Below are 26731 nucleotides of genomic sequence, written 5' to 3' on the forward strand. Positions count from 1 at the left end.
GAAGTTTTAGTGATTAGAAGCAACCACTTCTCCATGGGGCTTTTGAGGGTATGGCTTATTCAGAGAAAACAACTCAAGTCTCCACTACCATTCTGTATACTCCACTCCCAGCCCTGCTGTCCCATCACTACAGAAAAAAAGACTGATAGACCAGAGGGGATGTCACCCTTTTAAATTGACAGTTCTAAGAAGGATATCTCTACCACCACGTTGTTTACCTTGTGGAGAAAAGATGGATTATTATTTTCCTCCTGAAACCACAAGATGGCAAAAAACGTGAGACTGGCATTTTGTTCCCCAATTGAGTTTGTTCGTGGACTTGCCACCCTACCCTGTGCTATCTGTGGAGAGAGGTCCCCTTTTGGGGACCGAATCATATCCCTCATAAGACATGTTCAAGTCCTAAACCCCAGTCTTGCAGGTGTGGACTCACCTTTTTTTTTTTTTTTGTATGCTGTATGGCGGGGTCACATTTCATTCTTTTTCCATGTGAGTGTCCCATTATTGCAGCACCATTTGTTGGGTTTTTTGTTTATTTATTTGTTTCTGTTATTTCTTTGTTTGGGAAGCAAATGGGCAGGGAATCAAACCTCAGGTCTCCCGCATGGCAGGTGAGAATTCTACCACTGAACTACCCTCACACTCCCTGAACTTACTTTTAAATGGGATCTTTGAACTCTTTGAACTTACTTTTTAATAGGATCTTGATCCTATTAAAATGAGATTGAACTGAATCAATCCTCCTCTTAACACAATTTGAGTGGAGTCCTCACAAGCAAAGGAACCTTGAACAGAGAAATACCACAGGAGGATACTGAAGAGACAGATTGCCATGTGACAGAATCAAACCACCATCAGATACTATGGATTTCAGAGAAAGCATGGCCTGCTGATACCTTGATTTTGAACTTCCAACCTCCAAAAACTGAGACAATAAATTCTTGTTATTTAAGCCAACCAGTCTGCGGCATTTACCATAGCAGTTCTGGCAACTAAGACACCTCCCCCACTCATATCCCATTCCATGTCTACCTGTCTGTTCCCAGCAGTTCCTGGTTTTCAAGATGTATGTTAGAAGTCAGATGGTTTCTGCCTATGTTCACAAACCCCAAGAGAAGATGAGAACAGAAAGTGCAATCTTGCCAAGACTGTCTAAGTGTGGGACAAAGAGGCCCTCATGGCCAAGAAATGGAGTCTTCGGCCACCACGAGGGGTAAGCAGGAAGATGCAGCCAAATCTCACAAGGGACCCTCAATGCCTAGGACATATGTGGTGGTGGTGGGGGGTTCTACATACACAGGGTCTGTTAGGACCCCCTGTGGCCCACAGAGACAGAGAACAGCAATCACCAACCAAGAACAGTACCACAACCTTGCTACAGCTGTCAGGTAAGGAAGTCTTTGCCCCTCCATCCCTCCACAGTTTCCCACTCCTGGGGCTGAAGGGTAGGGTAAGGGACAGCAGAGTGAGAGGAGACTGTGTGCCTTCCCTCCACTCTCAGCTCCGGAGTTTGTCTAGCCAGTTCTGAATTCAGCTACGAGATGGAGATTTTAAAAATAGAACAGAATCTTCTAAACCAAAAAGAGTCTTTCTGGATATCAAAAGTGAGAACTTATGGGATGAGAGAATATCAGGGAGCTGTTACTCAGCAGGGAACAAGTTTGACAGATCAAAGCTAAAGAAAGCGATTGAAAGAATAAAACCATGTCAGGTTTGCTCTTCAACAAACTGAGGCATTAAACAGTAGACAAACACACACATGCACACATAACTGCACTGGGGCATATTTGGCATTATGTCCTGTTGTTTCACTTCGCACTCTATCATGGATGATTTCCTTTGTCTTGAGATAGTTTTTAGAAATATAGTGGCTGTGGTTTCCATCACTTATCTCATAAATATATATAATGTATTCAGGATACAACTAATATTTTGGAATTGTAAATTTATGTCATAATTATCCTTGTGCATACATCTGTCTAATTTTTATTTCCAAGGAGAAGGGGATAGTATTATATCTACGTTTTTTCAAATGAAAATTTTATTGCTAACCACTTCCAGAGATTAAGTAACTTGCCTATATCACATGCTAAATCCAAGTTTTCTGAGAATAAGTAATTGACTACAGTATAAATAAATGTAAATTGTCCTTTATGCCTAATGTACAATTTAACCTTTTTTATATATTAATTGTGATAAGCTACCTGATAATCTGTTTTATGTATACACTAGCATCATACTATTTTATATATGTCTTAGCTCAACATTAGATAATTTTAATAGCATGGAAGAACAATGGAGATATTTATGAACTGGAGCTCTATTTACATGTCTGCTTTCAAAAAACCATTAAAGGAGACTGTGTGCCCTCACAGCAATCACTAGTGACCACAAATACAGTACAGCATATAGGTCTGAATTCCGCCCGTATTGCACTGCACAGTAGGAAATGGCAGAAACATAGTGATTAAGAACAACTGGCCTCACTATTAATTAAACATGGTTGGATCCCTGGATCTGCCACTTCTATGCTGTGTGAACCTGGACAGATGATTTTATTTCTCTGTGCCTCAATTCCTGATCTATAATTTTGAGATAATTACTGTAGGTATCTCAGGGTTAATGAGAGGATTAGAAGAAAATTCATGCCAAGTGCTTAGGACATGGCACATAGAAAATACTCAATTAACGTTAGCGACTATATCACTATCAGTTAAACACAAATAATTTTTACTGTCAGGTTAAACACAATTTAGGAATAGATATTTGGACTCAGATGAAATTCAAACCTTTACTCAGATCATTATTTGATCTCTAATTTAGGTGCAAGTTGTTAATCAGTTTTTGCCTAACACTATATTTTCAATATGTAAAAGCAGGTATATTAATTTATCTATGAATTATAATAATTATAAATAGAAAATTGAAAAGTATTTTTCACTAGATAAGTGTGTTTCCTATTTCATGTAAGTTCCTTTGAGTTCTTTCACAGCATGTTAAGTATTGATTAGAAAAATAGTTTAAAGAAATTATAACATATACTGGGCAAAAACTAGTGAGTCTTAGCTTGAAATATAAAAATTCCTCTTGTTATTTATAGCACACACACACCATGTTCACTGAAACTTAACATGAATCACGGTATAACTTCACAAAATCAAGAACCCTGTAACAGCACTGAGTGAAATTCTATCAAACAGCATGTCCACAACATCTCACTTCAGATCGAGGTCTCTCAGTAGAACACTTGCTGGAGTAGAATTTGGAGTTCTTCCACCAGATTTAAGAGGAGGCTTATCTTGGTCTCCCAAGTAAATCTGGGTAGGATGCCCACATTTTATAGAAATCTATAAAAATTTCATGAATAACAATAAATTTTACATTTTTCTTTAGTTCTGGCACTGTGAAGACATCCAACAGCCAGCAATGTGGAGGAGGAAGGGTTGCCCAAGGAAAAGATAAAGAATCCGAAAGACTGTTAAGGCAGGGCAGATGCAGGAATGTAAAAATTCCTAAGCTTCTACTTCACCTACCCTGCAAGGAAAGGGGGAGAGGTGAGTGCACGTGATTCCGGTTGGTATTGTCAGTACTTGTTCCTTCTGTTGGAACACAACTGGCACACTGCTGGCGACTCAATAAAAGAATAGGACAATTCTAACCTTCAAGACTAAGGCTCCTCTCCTGCATGATTAGATGCTATGAATAAAGCTGTAGCTTTTTATATACTGTCAAGTAGTATGCTATCCAATAGGAAGCAGTTGAAGGAAATACAAGAAATTTTTCCCAGAGAGGGTGAAAAATTGACATCATTGATCCATTTTGAACATATTTCAAAATACATTAGAAAATATTCATATCCTTTGAGACTACAGAAAGGCTATGGCTCAATACACACATTTTGAGAATTAATAAGAATTAATAAATAAGAAATTTATTAATAAGAATTAATAAATTGAAATAAGAATTAATAAACTGAAAAGTGACAAACAGCTCTTGGGTTTTACCTGTAGGGCAAAGAGTACATATTATTGCGGTGGTAGTTTTAAGGCTAAAGCCCAGTCTTGCTGAAAAGCCTTCATCTGCTAGAACAGAGCCATGTCCCCCATTTCCCAGCAGTAAATGGAAGCCCGTGCCCTCTTGCCTACCTGTGCTGGCGGTGGGGCTGGGGCTGGCCAGAAGTGGCCCTGAGCCCTGAGCCAGAAGCGGGGGCTGCCCATTGCTCAGCTGCTTTACGCGTTTGCGGTGGGATTTGCCATTGTAATGGACCTGGGCCTGGGCGGCAGAGTTCAGCTGGATGTTGCACACCTCACAGAAGGAGAATAGAATTTTCTTTTTCTCTTTACTCAACTGCTCTTCTGACCTTTCGTTCTTTATACCCTTTTCTTCAAATCCCCGTAGAAAAGTTGCCATATTCATAATTCCATCTTCAAGGTAGTTGTTACGGCACAAGACAGGTTTCCAGATTAGCCCATAAATATCAATTTAATCTTTAATGGAGTGGATACACAGAACATCTGCAATAAAAGGATAAGAGAAAGACAATACTGTGATAAACTAGTAATTGAAAAACAGAAAAAGAGTAAAAGAGAATATCATCTTTGTTTGAAGTCCTGATTTTTTTTTTCCTTCATTTATTTAGAGAAAGGTATAGAAGATAGATTATAACCAAAGTGAAGCATTCAAAGGGGACTTTCCAGAATCTCAAGGGCTTCGCTTGATGAACACAGCCTTGGCTTTTTATTTTGTTTAGTTCTACTTTAAAATATATATAATTTATATAGATATAACCTCCTCCTTTATTGAATACCAGGATAGTCAGCACTTTCATTCTTAGTATGATTATTACAATGTTTTGGTTTCTCAAGTAGAATAAAGAAAAAGACATTCATGCAGAAGAAAGGTGAAAACAATATTTGGGCAAGAGTTAAGCAAAAAAGAAAAGGGGTGTGCATGAGAAACATTGGCTGAGGTGGTACAGTACTGGCCCATGGGGGATGAAAATTCAGATAAAGGCAGGATCACAGCGTGTGAACGATATCTGCCTGTGGGGAAAAACTCAGGGGGTCAAAGGATATCAGTGCCATTTGAAAGCTATGTTCAAATACATGACTCTGTGTTCCCTCTTAAATGCTAGAATATATCCTAAGAATTAATAAACTAATTGATAAAAGAAGAGAGAAAAAAGTTTATAATGAGCCCATTCCTGATATTTTATATCTTGTGCAGGCAGCTAATCCACTGAAAAATATAAGGAAGACTAATTAACTTTTAACCTTGCAAAGCCAGGTCAGGCACCATGTCATTGAATCATTGAAACCTAAGCTTTATATTTCAGAACTCAAGCAACCAAGATCCTTGATCAGATGAGTACTGATGACACTTTCATCTGAAAATTTAATCTCTTTGGAGGTGGCTGGCCTTGCCCATGCTGCCAATTAACACATCATGTTTCACAGAAATAGGGCATATACATCATAATGGTCCACTTTAAGTTCTGAAAATGAAAAATTGGTTTTTTTGGTTGTATTATCTCATAAAAGATAAAGACAGTTTACCTGAACTTTTCTGATTGCCATTTGTCCTAAAAATACATTAAACTTTAGATTTATTTAAATGTACATATTTTAAATAGGAAGAAAGAAACCATTAAAATGAAATAAATGACTAGTTTCTAAAAATTTCCTGTAACCACTAAAGAACCAACATACTTCATAATCTTTCATCCCTCTATTACCTTCTCCCAGTTATTCTCACTTGGAGATGATCTCCCCAAATCTCCAAAGCCATGTTCATGGACCATGCTGGGAAGCTGGGGAGTCAGGAGTGTGTGTGCTATGTCCACTAAATTTCAATTTACTATTCCTAGTGCTAGCCTCACCAGGCTTCCTCCCTCTCAGAGGAAAAACAAGTTCAGCTCCTATTAACAGTCATTTGCAACCAGAGTATATTTAGTTACAGAGGTCATGGCAAAAGGACCTAGAGGTAGCAGAGAGACAAGATATCAGAATCTCAACATCACTTTTGCCCTGAGAGGACGTAATTTTTAGGATTATAATATGTATGGATATGTTCACATTTATAATATCAAATTTCTGGCTAAGGGGAAGGTAACAGTGACTTTAAACAGAAAAAGAAGGAAAAACTTACTTTCTATTTTAAAGTTCTTTATTGGACTACCTTAAATTACGTTTCACTTGCACAGGGTGGAAGGATTTACAGGGGCATCTGATTTCAAACAGGGCTGTAGGCAGCATTCAGCTTTCAGTTGGCATTAAAGGGAAGAGGGTAAAAGGAGCCAGGAAAACCAGAAGAAATTCCTTAGAATATTTTCATATTACTTAATCAGATTAGATGGTCAATAACTTAACATCTTTGAGAGAATAAGATATTTTGGTGCTGGTCAAAGAATGAAAAGAGGTTGGTCCTTGGGTTGCTATTTTTATGGAAAAGATCCAGTGGGACCCAAATCAAAGAGTCATAGAATGCCTGAAGAAGTGACTGTAAAGGACCAGGAAACAATGTGTTAGGAAACTTTCCTAACCCAACAATTTTCTTTAGGACCTGCATAGTTATAAAATTGTTTTTTATAATAATTTGAAATAATTGGAAATTTTAATGCAGAGGTAAAAGTATCTCTGCTACATATCTGGAGGAATCCATTCATTAACACAGAGTTTCTGCATCAGGTAGAGAATGTGGGAAGGGATTTCTACTTCTGCATAAGAGTAGAAAGGATCTCTCCCTCTTCCTATGGATTTATTATCTCATTCAGCAACTCAAATCAATTGGTTTAGAATGTATCTATTTCCCATTAATTCCTTAATCTCCAGCAACCAGGCTCCCAACTCCATTCCAAATTTGATGTTTCATTTTGAAAAGTCACTATAAATACTTCCTGACTGCCAAATGCAAGATGGCCTCTCTTCACATATAATTCTCCATGAATGTGCCCCTTCCTAGGGTCTCTTTCTACCTTGGCCTTTCCTGAAGTATTTTGTTTGGAAGCTAGCATGTCATCCAACCCTTGTATTATCATTTTAATGATTTATATAGTTCAACTTATTTATTCACTCATTTTAGTAGATGCTTATTGACTATCCAGGCAGAGGGCTGGATGCTAGGAAAGTAATAGTGAGCATGTAGGTGTGATGCCACCCTGAGGGGAGCCTATAATCTAATGAGACCTACAGAGAAGAAAACAGAAAATTACAACAGAGTTGGCTAACTGTACTGGGAAAGTTTCCATTTTTTTCTCTTGTTAGATTTCAAGCTCTTTGTGGACAAGACTATGCATCTCCAGTGATACATAAGACTATAATATCTCCTATATCTAAGATTGTGTTTGGTACAGAGTATGTACTTAAATATTTGCTGGATAAATTAATGCATTGTTGGTGTATATGAATAAATGATTGCATGATATATGTAGTACTAGCCCATAGTAGCCAAAGTTGATGCTTTCCAATAACATCAGTTTATATGTGGGTTGAGCATACAGCTAGTAAGTAATAATGGTACACTCTCCAAGGAAAAAATACCACCATTGATCTGCAGACTAAAATCCTACTTGTTTATGACAAAGCCTTTCATTCCTTAGTTAAAAAACAAATTTAAAGTTCAAATTCCATTGGGGTAGGTCACACACTAACATGGGCACAATATTACCCACTTTCAAGTGATATAAGCTCTTCCCTGCAATCAGCTTTTGCAGGGATGAAGCACTAGATATAGTGGGAAGGGTTGGGCAAAACTTCATGAAGAAGATAAAAGGATATAGAGGAAGATTCAGGACACTAGACTGATTCTTGTCCACTTCATTATGTTGCCAATGGCTGGTCCTGACTCTCAAGCTACCATGTCAAAGGAGAATAAAAAGCTGAGTTCTTGGGTACCAGGCTACAAACAACATGCTTCCACCAACTACAGAGTTTGCAAGAAAATTAAGAGGTCAGTAGAGCATGTTCATTTTGTTGTATGTTTCACTATTTATCATACAATAGGATCCAGATATAGAAGAAAATATTCAACTAAGCCAATCATGCATTAAACACCTACTATGTAGAACACACTATCCTTGGCCCTATGGTGGCTGAAAAAATAACTAGGATGCTCGCATGAAAGAGCTTAAAATAAACTAGAAGAGGCAATCATTGCACTCATGGTTCAGAAGAGTGACTTTGGGAATTCTTTGCATGATATTCCCCACAGTACTCTGAATATACATCTACAGTGTTTTAGCTTTAACATATTAGATGGAAATTACTACTTAGTATTTGATTTCACTAAACTAATTGTCTATCTTATTTTGTTTTCTGAAGACCTACTGGAACTCTGTTGAGTGCTAGTGTAATAGATTGTAATGGGTGCTCTTGCCTAGGGGGAATCCCAAGAGATTTTGACACCAACAGCTGAATAAGAAAAACTGTCATTTTAAAGCTTCTAGTATGTTGTATACCTTGAGGAAAAGATTTGATTTCAGTTGCGGGAATATAACACTCCTATGTTTTGGGAGATCACTTCAGAGGTTTTGTGAAGGTAACATGAAGGTAAAGCCCAGACTCTCTTTTTTAATGGAGACTTTGGAAATAATATGGCTCCAAGGAGCTTCATCTGCTTTGAATAATCATATAAAAGATATCTTCACTGTGGCACAGTTGCATCTCTGTAGATTATTTGTTCTTTCAGAAAAGATTTGTCTCCCGTAGGTGGATTTGAATTGCATTGTCCCTGAAAGTCACTGTTAGATACTAAGCGATGAGGGTGCTTTCCTCTTGAAGTGGTTTACCAGAGGAGATTACTAGAGGCTAGAGCCCACAGGAAAGGCACCAACACTCTAACCTTAGAAAGAATGGCCTGGGATTACTGGAGCTCAAATGGGATTATATATTATACAAATCCTATATTTGGGGTCACTCTAGCTTGAATAAACCCAATTTGAAAAAAGTGCTGATGCTGTTCTGAATGATCCTGAGGATTAAAGAAAAAGAACACACCCCGGTGGATGGATGTACGATTGTCACAAAAGGGAAGAGATGTTTTCACTGTCGGTCTTGCCAAAAGACTGACAGGGGTCAGGAAATAGAAAATCAGAGGGATCCGAGAGTGACCTGGATAAAAGGGAAAGCTTTCCTGTGTCTGGACCTGGTGAGAAAGAAGGCTTGTGATCAAGATATGGGAGATTTGTTCTGGGGCTTTCCTGTTGTGAGAACTAAAATGACCTCTGACACATGGGGACAGGCATAAGCCTGGGCAAAGAGGACTATGCTCAACAGAGAATGCCCATGGAGAGCTTGGTCTGTAAATTCAGAGAGCTTCTATATCTGGTAACAATTGCGGAGTTCTCCATTTATATTTCCTTTTTTTTTTTTAATCTCCAAATCATTAGTGAAGTCGCGTAAACATCACAGCTGATCTATCACTGTGGGAAACTGTGAGAGTGTCTGGGATGGTACTTGAGATAAAAGATGTACATGGAAAAGTAGCAGCAGTGGGCTGAAGGATACCAGTGACCTAGAAAAGAGTAGGCCAGTCCAAATTCAGGAAGCTGGTTAAGATGAACAACTGGCTTGGAATTTGCCAAGGATTCAAGAAATGTTCGAGAAGGGTATGCTAGTACAACATTGGATTTCATGCAACAAATATAGTAAACCTTTGAACTGTTTTGAATTGGCCAATATGCTGAGTAAATAGGGCGGGACACCTGAGCTACCTAAATGTAAATAAAATGGGAATCTTCTACTTTCACTCATTCTTGTGGATCCAAAACTAAGAAGATGACTAGCACCAAGTGCTCCATCAGTCTATGACAAAATGAAATAAGTGCTATAATTAATTCAGCTCAAATTCCGCTTCAACCAAAAGTCAGTAGATAATTTGGCTTTGCCCTTCAGAAGGTCCAATACTTGAATATCTATATAGAGCAAGGTCTTTTCAGACACGTGAGTGATCTTATTTACCATCATATACAAACAGCATAACAATTCCAATAATGGGAATAAGGAATTAAATTTATTTTTAATACCAGAATATCAATTTCAAATATATATATATGTGCATTGTGGGTAAAACTAGGATTGAAAATATCCTTAAACACTTAACATGTTGAGAGTCTATTTATTGAAAGAAAATGTGTGTTTCATATTATAAGAATAAAGTGTAATAATTAAAGGTAACTATGAAAGATGTTCATTTTATGGAAAAACAAACTTTTTCAATCAGTTGCCTAGAGAAACAGACTGATCGCTAACACGAGAACTAGCTAAATAACTAGAGAGAGAATATGTAATATTTTTGAAGTATAAATATTTATAAACAGATAAATAACAATATTAAATAGAAAAACAGACTTTAGATGTTATAATAATTTAAATCTCTATAGTGCTGTATTAACTTTCATGATATTAAACATATAACCTTCAAGTACTATATTTAAGTTGTAGCTATTAAATTCTATCAGGGCATGAATCTTTCTAAAAAAAAATCCTTTCTGGGAATTCTCAACTTTTTTGGATGAATTAAAAATAAAAGGCCAGCTCTGCTACCTCAAAGTTATTATCTCAAGGATATAATAATTTTAAATATTTGAACTTCATAATATTTTGTGATAAAACTTTCTTTTTCCACATTACAATAATTCTTTATAATGAAGGCAATTGGCTTTAGCCTTTGCCAAATATTGATTTAAATGGCTTTTGGAACGCAACCAAAATGTGTGTATGGTTTGCCTCTGGTTATAAGAAAGAGCAATGCTTATTGACTGGGACACACACAGTCTTCCTTAGAGTGAGGAAGTCTGGATTCCATTCACCTTCTGCCTTGCCTGGCACAGCTGTGCAGCATGACTCAGCAGCATAACACAGGGGAGCAAACTTCAAAACATAGCTGAGGATAAAAGCCTGGGCAAGGGCAGACATTGAAGCTCTATTTCTCTCACTGCCTTTGCCAGGGCAGTGGTGCAACTTTGAACACTTTCCTAAGCAGACCCTGGAGCCATCCCAGCAAGTCAAGAGCTGAGTGTTTATGAACCAAAAACAAGCTCTCCTGAAACATAAGGTATGTGCTATTGAACTTTCTGGGTAGTTAAAAAAGAAAAAGAGACCACTTTACATAGCCCAGTTCAATTCTCGACCATAGACTCTCTATAGACCATCTAGACATACTATTATATTTATTGTATATTTCAATATACATTATATAATATATATATTATAGATATCACAAAAGTAGTTGATACCATTCTTGAAATTTTGGAAACAGAAAGAGAAAAAAAAGATTGGCAAAAAAATCTTCCATATTCCTACACTTCAAAGATAACCACAAATAGTTATGTTTATTTCTTGGCTTTTTAAATGTACATGTTGCTTCACAGAGTTCTCGTTATACCATACTGTTTACTAAGAGTTCAAATATGTAAATATATTAAAGCTGTGCTTCTAAATTGGTTATATTTACCTGCAATTCATTAATAAGTCAGTATTTTTCCCTCTAGTATGGATCATTTTTAACTGTAGAGAATCTTGTTGTTGTGAATGCCTTTTATAGGAGGACTGCCCAGTCAGGACTGTCTGAGGATGTGATGTCTGAACAAAGAGTTAAGTATGAATTGGAAGAGAAGGAAAAATATTATTAAAAAAAGGAGATAATTTGTACAAACGTCCAGAAGCAGGAGGAAGACAGTAGATGCGAACAAACTGAAATCAGCCCAGTTCATCTAGAACAGAGGAAGGGAGGGGGAAGGAGATGAGAAATGAGATTAGAGAGCTAAGGTGGGGCCAGTTACACAGAGACCCTTGCAGGCCAGGTGAAGCATTGGTCTAGGGAAGCTGCAGAAGTATTTTAAACTGTGGGACTGATATGATCAAATTTGAGTGTGAAAAGATCACTCTGATTTCAACATGGATTAAAGATAGGGTATAGAGTGCAGAGGATGCTGCATGAACATGGACAAGTTCAGAAACATTACAGACACCTCAACTTCTGGTCAACTAAGATGGCATGTAGGATTCTCCTGGGTTCCAATCTCCCTCACAGAACTTTGAAAAACTAGCAAAAAACTGACAGAGCCATCTTCCTTAGAGCTCCAAAAAGTCAAAGGGTTGCAGTACCAAGGTTAATAACAAATCTGGAAAATGCAGCATAAAGCTGACAGAAAAAGCATGTGTTATCCTTGCTGACCCTCCCCCAACCTCTTTAAGCACAGTGTGAAGCCAGCCTGTGCTGTCATTGTAGGTCACTGGGCATGTCCAGAAGGAGCAGAATAACCCCTATGCACATGCTTGGGTGCCTGTCTGTTGGTATTTATATATGGGGTGGCAGCCTCAAAGGCTGTACTAGGACACTCATCTCTGGATCATCCTCCCAGAACTTGCCTTGCAGGCAGAAGCAGCTAAAAGACAGGTGTATTAGTAAAAGAAACAATCAAATAGAAGGGGTCTGCATCAAAGGATTACTAGCTTTAAAATACAAAAGAGCAGCAAGGAGGAGAGAAAGTCTACTTATAAGGGAGTAGAGAGGGCATCCACATGTCTGTAAAAGGGAGAATACCTAATGCCATGGGTACATGCCCAGATCAAAAGGCAGGCTCCGAAAAGACAAAGAGGACCTCACATTTTCACTAGAGCCTGATATTCTTAAAAGGGCTAAACTCTAAATGAGGGTACCAGCCAACACAGAGGCAATTTTGAGACAGCAAAAGACATTTTTTACTTTGGACTATTTATTTATGTAAGTTCCTTGCATGCATGAAAATTTCTGTCATATCATTAGCTGGATACAAACTTAAGGAACAGAAAGTTCAGAGACTAAATTCTGGAGTTAATACATTAATATATTAAAATGTTCAGTGTGCAACAAAAAATTATAAGACCAAGAAAGAGGAAGTGATGGCCCATTCAAAGTAAAAAGACAAAAACTTACAATCAATGAAGATGACCAGACACTGGACGTAACAAAAGACTTTTCAAAAACAATCTTCAAAATCACTAAAGATATAAAGGAAAATGTCATGGTTAGGGACATGTGTTAACTCGGCCAAGTTGTGGTACCTGTTTATCTGTTGGGCAAGTGCTGGCCTGTCTGTTGCAATGAGGACATTTCATATAATTAGATCACATCAGCTGCATCCACAGCTGAGTCCATTTGTAATCAGCCAAAATGGAGTGTCTTCTACAATGAGTGATGCTTAATCTAATCAAGAGAAGCCTTTTAAGGAAGATTCAGAGGAGAGAGATCCCATTCCTGCTTCGGTTGGTGAGCCTCTCCTGTGGAGTTCATCCAGACCCTCCATCAGAGTCGGCTTCACAGCCTGCCCTGCGGATTTTGGACTCTGCATTCTTGTGGTCACGTGAGACACTTTTATAAATTTTATATTTGCAAGTGTTCCCTGTTGATTCTGTTTCTCTAGAGAACCCTAACCAATACAGAAAACATCGAAAAAGAACTAAAGGATATACATAAAAATATATGAACAAAATGAGAAACTCAATAAAAATACCGAAATTGTAAAAAGGAACCAAATAGAAACACTGAAGCAGACAACCACACAACAACTGAAACAAACAAAAAAAAACTTTAGAGGGTTAAAACAGCAGATAAGAGCTGGAAGAATCAGTGAACTCAAGAAAAAGCTATTGAAATTATTCAGGCAGAGGAATAGAAAGTAAAAAGAATTAAGAAAAGAGACCTGTGATACACCATTAAGCACACCAATAACACATTACAAGAATCCTAGATAGAGAAGAAAGAGAGAAAGGTGCAAAAGGAAAATTCAAAGAAATGGCAGTAACTGCCTATATTAAAAGAAAGGCATGAAGATATATATATGTATATGTTCAAGAAAACCAACAAACCCAAAGAGGATAAACCCAAAGGGAACTACAATGCAGACACATTGCAGTCAAACTTTTGAATGACAACCACAAAGAAAAGAGTGCTGAAAACTGCAAGAGAAGAGCTCCCATGTGCATGGGAGCCCAATACGATTAAGTACCAATATTTCATCAGAAACCATGAAGCAAGAAGGTAGTGCGATCAGATATTTAAAGTGCTGATAGAAAATAATTGCCAGCCAAGAATTTCCTATCCAGTGAGACTGTCTTTTAAAAATGAGGGAGAGATTAAGACATTCCCAAATAAATAAAGCTGAGGGAGTTTGTCACTACTAGACCTACACTACAAGCAGTGCTAATGGGAATTCTTCAGACAAAAAGGAAGGACATTATATAGTGGACCAAAGAGGTATAATGAATTAAAGACCTCCAGTGAAGGTAACCATATGGGTAAATATAAATGCCTATACTATTGCCTACACAATGGGAAACAATATTTGGAAACGACATATCAGATAAAGGTCTAGTATCCAGAATCTATAAAGAGATTGTTCAACTCAACAACAAAAAGACAGCCAACCCAATTACAAAATGGGAAAAAGACTTGAATAGACACCTCTGACAGGAGGAAATACAAATGGCCAAAAGGCACATGAAGAGATGCTCAATGTCCCTGGCCATTAGAGAAATGCAAATCAAAACCACAATGAGATATCATCTCACACCCACCAGAATGGCCATTATCAACAAAACAGAAAATGACAAGTGCTGGAGAGGATGCGGTGAAAGAGGCACACTTATCCACTGTTGGTGGGAATGTCAAATGGTGCAACCACTGTGGAAGGCAGTTTGGCGGTTCCTCAAAAAGCTGAATATAGAATTGCCATACGACCCAGCAATACCATTGCTGGGAATCTACTCAAAGGTATTAAGGGCAAAAACTCAAACGGACATTTGCACACCAATGTTTATAGCAGCGTTATTTACAATTGCAAAGAGATGGAAACAGCCAAAATGTCCATCAACAGACGAGTGGCTAAACAAACTGTGGTATATACATACGATGGAATATTATGCAGCTTTAAGACAGGATAAACTTATGAAGCGTGTAATAACATGGATGGACCTAGAGAACATCATGCTGAGTGAGTCTAGCCAAAAACTAAAAGACAAATACTGTATGGTCCCAATGATGTGAATCGACATTCGAGAATAAACTTGGAATATGTCATTGGTAACAGAGTTCAGCAGGAGTTAGAAACAGGGTAAGATAATGGGTAATTGGAGCTGATGGGATACAGACTGTGCAACAGGACTAGATACAAAACTCAAAAATGGACAGCACAATAATACCTAATTGTAAAGTAATCATGTTAAAACACTGAATGAAGCTGCATCCGAGCTATAGGTTTTTGTTTTGTTCTTACTATTATTACTTTTATTTTTTTTCTCTATATTAACATTCTATATCTTTTTCGGTTGTGTTGCTAGTTCTTCTAAACCGATGCAAATGTACTAAGAAACGATGATCATGCATCTATGTGATGATGTTAAGAATTACGGATTGCATATGTAGAATGGTATGATTTCTAAATGTTGGGTTAATTTCTTTTTTTCCGTTAATTAATAAAAAAAAAAAAAGAATTACTGATTGCAAAAAAAAAAATGGATAGAACATCTAGACAGAAGGTCACAAGGAAATAGAAGATTTGAATGATACTCTAAACCAATTATACCTAACAGACATATAAAGAACACTGCACTTGATCACAAAATATACCTTCTTCACTATTGCACACAGATCATTCTTCTGGACAGACCATATTTTAGGTCACAAAACAAGTTTCAATAAATTTAAATATACTGAAATCATAAAATGTGTCTTCTCCAACCACAACTAATGAAGCTAGAAGTCAATAATAGAGGGAGATATGGAAAACTTACAAACATGTGGAAATTAATATGCACTTCTAAATAACCAATGGGTCAAAGAAGAAATAACAAGTAAATTAGGAAATATCTTGAGGTGAATGAAAATGAAAATACAACATATCAAAATTTATGGGATGCAGCAATGGCAGTACTGAAAGGGAGATTTATAGGTTTAAACGCTTACATTAAAAAAGAAAGATCTCCAGTAAGCAATCTATCCTCACACCTGGAGGGGCCAAAAAAAAGAAGAGCAAACTAACACAGTGCTAGCAGAAGGAAGGAAATAACAAAGATTAAAGAGGAAATAAACGAAATAGAGAATTAAAAAAAAAAAAGAAACCAAATGTTGGTTCTTTGAAAGATCAATGAAATTTACAAACCTTTAACTAGAATGACAAAGAGAAAAAGAGGGAGGCCATAACTAATGAAATGAAAGGGGGAAATTACTACCAATTCCACAGAAATAAATAGGATTATAAGAGGATACTATTAACAATTGCATGCCAACAACTAAGATAACCTAGATGAAATGGTCAAATTCCAGAAGCACAGAAACTACTACTGACTCAGAAGGAGATAGAGGATCTCAAAAGACTACAACAACTAAAGAGATTAAATCTGTAATCAAAAATCTCCCAACAAAGAAAATCCGAGGAACAGATGGCCTTATTGCTGAATTTTACCAAACATTCCAAGAATAAGAAACACCATTCCTGTCAAACTTTTCCAAAAAAATGAAGATAAGGGAACACTCTCTCAATCTAAGAAGCCAACATCATCCTAATACCAAAGCCAGATAAAGATATTACAACAAAAGAAAATTATGAGCCAGTATCCCTTATGACTGTAAATGCAAAAATCTTCAATTGTATTAGCAACCTGAATCCAATAACATATTAAAAGAATTATATACCATGATCAAATGGGTTTTCTACCAGGAATGCAAGGGTAACTCAAATGACAAAATCAACTAAGGTAATACACCACATTAATAGAATGAAGGGGAAAAAATCACATTATTATCTCAATTGATGCAGAAAAGGAACATTTAACAAAATCCAGCACCCCTTTTAAACACTCAGAAAACTAGAAACAGATGGAAACATCTTTAACATGATATACGGCATATATGAAAAACTCCCAGCTTTCATACTTAATGCTGAAAGACTGAAATTTTTCTCAAAGATCAGGAACATGACAAGGATGCAATTGTCACCACTGTCATTCAACACTGTACAGGAAGTTCTAGCCAGAGCAATTAGGAAGAAAAAGAAATTGGAAAAGACTAAGTAAAAGTTTCCCTATTTGCAGACAGCACTGTCCTATAAAAAATGCTGAAAAAAGCATAACAAAGCTATTAGACCTAATAAACAAATTCAGCTAAGACAGGGTAAAAGATCAACATGCAAAAATCACTAGTGCGTCTATACATTAATAATGACAATTTGAAGAGGAAATAAAGAAAAAATCCATTTATAATATCAACTAAAAGAATCAAACATCCAGGAATAAATAGGACTTATGCAGAAAACTACAAAACATTGCTGAACAAAATCAATGAAGATCTAAACAAGTAGAATAGTCCATGTTCATAGATTGCAAGACTAAATATTGTTAGCATATCAATTCTACCCAAAGTGATTTATAGATTCAAAATAATGCCAATCAAGATTCTAATCGCCTTCTTTGCAGAAACAGAAAAGCTAAACATCAAATTTATATGTAAGGGTAAAGGATCCTGAATACCCCAAGCTGTCTTGAAAAAGAAGAAATGAAATTGGAAAACTCACATTTCCCAATCTTAAAACTTATTACAAGGCCACAGTAATAAAAACAGCATGGTTCTAGCACAAATACAGACATATACAGAACTGAATTGAGATTCAGAGAGAAATCTTCATATCTATGGCCAAGTGATTTTTGATAAGGATGCCAATTCCACTCAATTGGGAAAGAACACTCTCTTCAACACTGATGCCGGAAAATCTGGATATCTATATGCAAAAGAAGAAAGGTGGGCCTACCCTTACCTCACACTATTACAAAAACTAATTCAAATGGATCAAAGACCCATATATAAGAACTAAAACTGTAAAACTCCTAGAAGGAAACATCTTCAGGACCTTGTATTAGGCAATAGTTTCTTAGACTTTACACCAAAAGCATGAGCAACAACAATAAAAAATACATATAATTGGGACGTCATCAAGATTTAAAACTTTTCTGCATCAAAGGACTTAATCACAGGAAAAGACAACCTACAGAATGGAAGAAAATATTTGGAAACCACATATCTGGTAGGGACTTAATATCCATAACATATAGAGAAATCCTATACCTGAACAACAGTAAGATAAACAACCCAATTAAGAAATGGGCAAAAGACTTGAATACCTATTTCTCCATGGAAGATATACAAATGGCCTAAACCACACTGAGTTACCATTTCAAGCCCACGAGAATGGCAACTGTTTTAAAAAATGGAAAATAACATGAGTTGGAGAGGATGTAAAGAAATAGGAACAAGCATATTGTTGGTGGGAATATAAAATGGTGCAATCACTGTGGAACATGGTTTGGAGGTTTCTGAAGTTAAGAATAGAATTATCACCCAGTAATCCTATTTCTAAGTATACCCAAAAGAATTAAAAGCAGAGATTTGAACTGATATTTGTACTCCAATGTTCATAATGCCATTACTCACTACTGTCAAAAGGTGGAAGCAATCCAAATGACTATCAATCAATGAATGGATAAATAAAATGTGATACACACACATACACACACATACACAATGGAATATTATTCAGTCATAAAAAGGAATGTAGTTCTGATGCATGCTACAACATGGGTAAAACTTGAAGATATCATTGTGACTCAAATAAACCAGAAACAAAAGGGCAAATATTGTATGATCTCACATACATGAAGTAATTTGAATATGCAAATTTGTGAATTTGCAAATTTGTGAGATAAGGTTACCAAGGGCCAGGTGGGGATGAGGAATACTGAGTTAATGCTTAATTGGTAAGGAGTTTCTGTTTGGGATGATGAAAAATTTCAGTAATGAATGGTGGTGATGGTGAATTATACCATTACCTAATTGAAAGTAGAGAAAATGGGAATATTTAGATTGTATATATGTTATCAGAATAAATTTTTTTTAAATAAGCCATAAAACTGTATAACACAAGAGTAAATCCTAATGTAAGTAGTATAATAACAACAATATGGATTCAAAGGATTATTGAGAAGAAAACTAAACAAGACCTAGAGATGGATTAGAAGAGAATGGAGATGATGGTATCAAGGATGACTCCATAGTTCTAAACTCTGACTGAAAATTTAAATTGCCTGAGGTTATTTTAAAAATTAGTCATGCCAGTTCCCCACCTCTAAAAGATTATGATGCAATTGGGCTAGGGTAGGCCCAGACCTAACAGTATAACCTTTCCAGGTGATTCTAATGGGCATCCAGGGTTGAGAACCACTGTTCTAACAACTACATCTATTTGAAAGTATTTGAAAGACCCATAAGGGCCTGCTGAACATCTATCAACAGACTTTACCCTGACACCAGGTAGTTGTGAAGGAAGTATCTGACTGCTCCAGAGCAAGTGCCAGCACTTCTGGGTCCCCATTAGACCACAACCCCAGAATAGGCACATAAGCCCAGGCTGCCATACCCAAAACCTTCTACTCAGGTCTTGGATGATTCCATTTCATCTTCAAGTCATGAGTGCCACAGAGGACTGGAAGGATGGGGCTTCCTGGCCCGATCACACAGCCAGCAACCAAGAGCCCCATTTTCAATTTTCAGGAGTTGAGCTCAGCTCTCATTCCCTGCATCATAGAATGCCTTTGAATGACCTCATGCTGCCTCTACTTCTTCCTGTACTTTGGCTTATATACTTCCATCCTGCTTCCTTACAGCAGTCTTTGCTTGACTCCCAGCACCTACTGGGAATTGAACTGGATGTGCCATGACCATGTTCAGACCTCATGTTTTATGGCTGGCCACTTCCCTGCTAATTCCCTTTTCTTCCAGTCAGAAATATTTTTATTCTGAGTATCATGATAGTATATTCTACCTCACCTTTCCTAGGATCTTTGTTTGAAAATACACACTTGGAAAATCAAGTATATGTAAGAATAATTTTTCTTAGGTGATGCTTAGAAACATCTGATAAATTTTCACTTTATCACAGTTTTCTAAGGAAACTGTTTTCTTAGACAATGTATTCTCATGGCACTTGTAGTAAAAATAAAAATCAAACTTACATAGGCTATCATATTATTAATCCATCAAATCAGAAAACTTTTATTTGAGACAAGTGTTAAACTTATCAGGATGCCCAGCCAGTAGGTATAAACTGGGCAAAATAGAGCATACGGACACCCTGTGTTTACAACATACTGCTTTATGACATGAGGCCCTTAAAACAAGCCGAACCTTTGAAAGCAAAAATTAATCCCAGGTTGTTCACATGTATTTATTCCGCATTTTCTACTTGAAGAAATAAACTTGAAATCTCATTATTTCCATATAGAGCTAATAGGTAGATTTTACTGTTATTTTTATGTCCTCTAGAATACATCTAAGAATACATGACTTGAATGCACTACAATTGAAAACTTAAAAGAGACTCCTTTTTGGAAGACAATACTGAATGAAAAACTTGATCTGAAGTCTTTTAGTATTTTATTTTTTAAAGTTATTTAGCGGGTGGGCCATGGTGGCTCAGCAGGCAAGAATGGTTGCCTGCCATGCCAGAGGACCCGGGTTCGATTCCCAGTGCCTGCCCATGTAAAAAAAAAAAGAATGTAAAAGTTACTTAGCATTTTCTTAATATGAATCTACTGTTTTTACTTTCTCCAATCAGTCAATAGATTCAATGCTATTTTAACCATAATAGCAGAAGGTCTATTCTTTGAAACAGATAGCATGATCCAAAAAATTATATGGAAGTTTAAAGAGTGGTTCTGAAGAAAAAGAAAACTGTAGGACTTAGATTACCAGATATAATGGCCTATTCACGAGTCTCTAGCAATTAAGATGGTCTGGGTTTTTGCCAAGGATAAATAACCTGTGAAACAAAAAACAATCCAGACACAGAGCAATGTGTGTGTGTGTGTGTGCATGTGTATGTGTGTAATGTTACCTGATTTATGACCAAAGTGCATGTGTGCGTGTACTGCTACCTGATTTAGAGCCAAAGTGACAGCTTAATAGTGAAAGGATATTCGTATAGTTAAAAAAAAGTATGTTGATCCCTACCTCACACTATATGTCAATTCCAGAAAGACTGCAAATTTAAAGTTAAAGGCAAAAATAATAAAGCTTTAAAAGGAAAAGATGAAAATGCATTCATGACTTTGAAGTAGGCAGAAACACAAAAGCACTAACTATAAAAGGAAACTTATAAAGTCGAATATAGTAAAGTTAAAAATGTTCCTCATAACATCACAGAGTGGAAGATATTTGTAATACATATAGCCAACAAAAGACACATATCCAGAATATCTGAAAACTCCTTCAACCCAATAGAAAAATGAGCAAAAACCCTGAATTCATAAAAGAGAATATGAAAGTGGCTGATAAACACATGGAAAGATACTTAATCTCATAAATCATTAAAAGAATGCAAATTAAAACCACAACGTAATACCTTTACATATGGGCCAAAAAGACTAAAATGATAAAACAGAAAATCCAAAGTGTTTGATGAGGATGTAGAGCAATCAAAACACATACATGATTGGTGGAAATATAAATTGGTACAACCACTTTGGAAATCTCTTTGGAACTGTTTACTAAAGCTGAACAAATGCATACTCATATGGCTCAGCAATTTCACTCTTAGGTATATATACAACAGAAATATGTATATATGATTCTCAGAATGTACATATATTCACTAGAATGTTCACAGAAGCACTATTTCTAACAATCCCAAACAAAAAAGTACCCAAATGACCATTAATAGTAGAGTTGATAAATACATTGTAATATATTCATTTGCACAAGGGACTAACATATTTGACGGTTTACAAATGCATACAACAATACGGATGAATACTGATATTGAGCAAAAGAAGCCAGACCAAAGGGTTACAAAAATTGTATGCTTTCACCCATTTATGTAAAGAACAAAATCATGTAAAACGTATTAATGGTGTTAGAAATCAGGGTAGTGATCACCTTGGTGGTGGGTGTGGTGATGAGGGGGTAGGTGGTAATAGAAAATGAGAAGAAAGGGGACTGGGAATATTCTGTGTTTTGATCTGGGCACTGGCTAGACAGGTGTGCTCAGTTCGTGGGAATTCATCAAGCTGTACATCTATAACCTTCATTCTCTTTCTGTATAGACAGTATGCGTCAATCATTTTTTTAAAGTAATATGTTCAATGTAGAAAATTTGGGAAAAAACATAAAAAAGAAAAAAATAATGTGCCTTCAAAACCCACCACCAGAGCTATGCATTTTAATTTAGAGTATATTTTTCTAGTGTTCTTTCATGTAATTATACACTTATGCAAATCTGATTATGGTACAAGCCATTTTTGTACCCTGCTTTTTCTCTTAACATCTTTCCATGCACTGAATATTCTTCTTCAGAATCAGTCCTGATGACAGCATATTATTCATTGTACAGAAGATAACTTAGCTAAATTTGGTCACATTCATGCAATCTGGGGACCCCAAGAGGCAAGACATAGGAATCTTAGGTAACCCCTAAGACCTTGGCAACCATTTGTCCCTCAAGCTTCAGATGCCAGGGGATCAATGACGACCTGAAACCACTGCACTTTCCCTGGAACCTGGAGATGGGCAGTATGGCAGATCTTTCTTTCCTTATCTTTGACTAATTTATATGGAAGATTTTTTTTCAATTTGTGTCTTTATGCATATCCATGATTATTCCCACAGGATAGATTCTACAAAATGGAATTTCTAGGTCACTTTTGATACATATTGCCAATCTGACCTAGAGAAAATCTGCAACAATTTGTACTTTTTATCAGCAGTGTATAAGAATGTTTCTTTTCCTGAAGCCTCAACAACAGAGGGAAAGCTGTTTAAAGAACTCCTTGTCCATCTGATAAGCACAGCATGTCTTCAAGAGCACTTATTTGATTACTAGTATAATTAGGCAGTTTTTCATCTGCTTATGGACCTTATGTTATAGCTTTTGTTTGTGAATTTCCTATTCATGACCTATGGTTTTTCTGTTTGTTTGTTTTTTTTCCAATTAGAGCTTGTCTCTTATTGATTTTTTATTTTTATTTTTAACTTTTTTATTGTACAGTATAACATATATACAAAGCAAAGAAATAAAAAAAAAAAAGCAATAGTTTTCAAAGCACTCTTCAACAAGTGGTTACAGGACAGACCCAGATTTGTCATAGGCTACCATATGATCCTCTCATATTTTTCCTTCTAGCCGCTCCAGAATATAGGGGGATAGAGGGTTTATATATTTTTTTCATCACAATTGATTCTTCTTTTCCTTCTGTTTCTTTTATGAAAAATAAGTATATGCAAAAAAGCTATAAATTTTAAAGCACAGCATCACAGTTAGTTGTAGAACATATTTCAGGTTTGACATGGGTTACAATTCCACAATTTTAGATTTTTACTTCTAGCTGCTCTAAAATACTAGAGGCTAAAAGAAATATCAATTTAATGCTTCAGGATTCTAATTCATTTGTTAAATTCTATCTTCTCTGTATAATTCCAACATCACCTTTGATCTTTCCATCCATCTCTTTAGGAGTGTTTCAGCTATGGCAATTCTAAATTTTTCACACTGGCAGGGTCTGTCACTAATATGGGGTAGGGAGATGGAACTAGCTGATGTTCTGGAGAGGATGGGCTAGGTTTCAGGACTTACCTGGATCAGGGACCCATCTGGAGGATGGAGGTTTTTGGAAGTTATTCTAGTACATGGAACCCTTATGGAATCTTATCTATTGCCCTAGGTGTTCTTTAGCTTTGGCTGGAATGGTCCCGGTTGGAGGTTAGCAGGTTATGATAGGCAGCAAGGTGTTACCGAAGCTTCTGTAAGAACAACCTCCTGAGTAGCCTCTCGACTCTATTTGAACTCTCTCTCCCACTGATACTTTATTAAATATACTTCTTTTCCCCTTTTTGGTCAGGATATAATTCTTGATCCTACAGTGCCAGGTCTGGATTCATCCCTAGGAGTCATCTTCCACATTACCAGGGAGACTTTCACCCCTGGATGTCATGTTCCACATAGTGGGGAGGGCAATGATTTCTTTTGCAGAGTTGGGCTTAGAGAGGCCACATCTGAGCAAGTAAAGAGGTCCTCCAGAAGTAACTTTTAAGCATGTGTATAGGTAGTGTAAGCTTCTCAGCCACCTACATAAGCTTCACAAGAGTAAGCCTCATGTTCAGGGGCATGGCCTTTTGATTTAGATATTCCTAAAGTTTGACACAGAATCTGGGGATTCTCTGATGGAAAAGTTTAATAGCTCCATATTCTTTCTCCCATCCCTCAGGGGACTTTGCCAGTACTTTTGATTATCTGCTTAATATACTCCAGGATGAATCCAGGCATTATAATAATCCATACAGGATTAAAGGACCTCTTTCTTATTCTGGGTTCCCTGTGTTTCAACTGTTCAAATGAGCTATACAGATAGGGTGAATCAGATTATGCACTACAGAAAATCTCAGATCCAGATCAAATAAATCTTTCTTCCATTGTTCTCAAAGAGCATGTGTGGTTCTACAATATAGACACTGTCATCCTTATCACTATGTTCTGAATTACTTTAACCCCAATCTGTCTTATCTCTAAATATCAGGTTATTTATATATATATATATATATATATATATATATATATATATATATATATATAAAACAGCCTCTCAAAAATCCAGAAATAATAGTCACCAGTCCAGCTTAATGCATCTGTTCTAAAAGCTTAATCAAGGCCCCTGCTTTCTTATAAGCATATTCTAAAGGTGACCATATCATTCTTGTTCTTTTGTTTCTGGCTTATTTTGTCTCACCAAATGTCCCACATGTTCATTCACATCATTGCATGCCTCACAACTTTGTTCCTTTTTGTAGCAGCACAATCATCACACATAAGTATACACCATTGTTCGCCAGTCTACTTCTCTATCAGTGCATCCTTCAGCCACCTGCATTTATCGGGCATCACATATAGGGTTCACAGTCCACAGCCCATCAACATTCTCAATTTTAGAATTTCATCATTCCCAAGAGAAAGAAAACCAATAAACACACCCTCGCCAAATAGGAAATCCAAACTTCCTCTTAACTCTTCTCCCTCCCCACATTATTTACCTCAGCTGTTGCTGTGGTAGTGCTGATGGTTTCCTTTTGAAAATCACTCATAGCATGCAATAACAGTTTCCCCCCTGTACCCTGGAATTAAACACTCTTTGTGTAAGAACCATATCTTTGAAGTAATTACTGCAAAAACTAATGCATATTTCTAGTGTTAATCAGTGGAATATGTAGGTCTATACAAGCCATTTCAATCTTGTTCAATTTCAATATAGAAATATTACTTCCAGACCCACTAGAAAATCACCTTCACTCCTATCTATTCCCTTACACTGGAGTTCAACCTCATTAGCTAATGGTTCATTCATCTCTAGTTTCTATGATTCTCTAAGTCCCCTGTAGTCTGTATTATAAGCCTTGATTATACCTTTAAGATGGTCATAAAAGTGGAATCACACAGTATCTATTCTTTTGTGTCTCGCTAATTTCACTCAGTATTATGTCCTCAAGGCTCATCCATCTTGTCATGTAACTTCAGGACATCATTTTGTCTTACTGTTGCATAATATTTCATCATATGTATATAACTCATTTTGTTGATCCACTCATCTGTTGATGGGCATTTGGTCTGTTTCCATCTTTTGGCGATTGTGAATAATGCTGCTATGAACATCGGTATGCAAATGTCTGTTTGTGCCATTGCTTTCAGCTCTTCTGGGTATACACCAAGTAGTTCTATTGCTGGATCATAGGGCAACTCAATATTTAGTTTCCAAAGGAACCACCAAACAGTTTTCCATAGTGGCAGCACCATTATGTATTCCCACTAGCAGTGGTGGGAATTACTCAGCACATTAATTTTAAATCCTGCCACCTTGCTGAATTTATTTATTAGCTCAAGTAAGTTTGTTGTAGATTTTTCAGGATCTTTCATGTATAGTATCATATCATCTGCAAATAATGAGAGATTCACTTGTTCTTTTCCAATTTGGATGCCTTTTATTTCTTTGTCCTGCCTGATTGTTCTAGCTAGAACTTGTAGCACAATGTTGAATAATAGCGGTGACAGGAGCATCCTTGTCTTGTACCTGATCTTAGGGGGAAAGCTTTCAGTCTCTCTCCATTGGGTACAATGCTGGCTATTGGTTTCTCATATATTCCCTTTATTATATTGAGTTAATTACCTTTGATTCCTATATTTTGGAGTGTTTTTATCAGAAAAGGATGCTGGATTTTGTTGAACATTTTTTCAGCATCAATCAAGATAATCATATGATTTTTTTTCCCTTTTGATATGTTAATATGCTGTATTGCATTAATTGAGTTCTTGTGTTGAACCATCCTTGCATTCCTGGCATAAACCCCACTTGGCCATTGTGTATAATTCTTTTAATGTGTTGTTGGATTTGATTTGCTAATATTTTATTGAGAATTTTTGCTTCAGTGTTCAGTAGGGAGAGTGGCCTGTAGTTTCCCTTTCTTACAGCATCTTTACCCAGTTTGGGTATTAAAATGATATTAGCTTCATAAAATGAGTTATGTAGAGTTCCTTTTCCCTCATTTTTTTGGAAAAGTTTGAACAGGATTGGTGTTAGTTCTTTTTGGCATGTTTGATAAAATTCCCCTGTGAACCCATCTGGCCCTAGGCTTTTCTTTTCTTTGGAGGAAGATTTTTGATGACTGA

The 26731-nt window shown here is 36.5% G+C and overlaps 1 protein-coding gene across 16 annotated transcripts in view; it reads right to left on the reverse strand.

Annotated features, from left to right (window-relative positions):
* Positions 1-26731, reverse strand: part of ZNF385B (zinc finger protein 385B) — a 479275-nt gene that overhangs the window by 361252 nt on the left and 91292 nt on the right. For 13 of the 16 annotated variants that reach the window (XM_077154333.1, XM_077154334.1, XM_077154332.1 and 10 more), the window contains one exon: positions 4146-4514. In XM_077154333.1, coding sequence (XP_077010448.1) covers positions 4146-4416 — 271 coding nt within the window. In that variant the 5' untranslated portion in view covers positions 4417-4514. Of the gene's footprint in view, positions 1-4145; positions 4515-11451; positions 11580-19444; positions 19739-26731 lie in introns of those variants that run through there. The other 3 variants (XM_077154330.1, XM_077154322.1, XM_077154354.1) reach the window with 3 other exon arrangements.

This window comes from Tamandua tetradactyla, chromosome 3, assembly GCF_023851605.1.
Source record: "Tamandua tetradactyla isolate mTamTet1 chromosome 3, mTamTet1.pri, whole genome shotgun sequence".
NCBI lineage: Eukaryota > Metazoa > Chordata > Mammalia > Pilosa > Myrmecophagidae > Tamandua > Tamandua tetradactyla.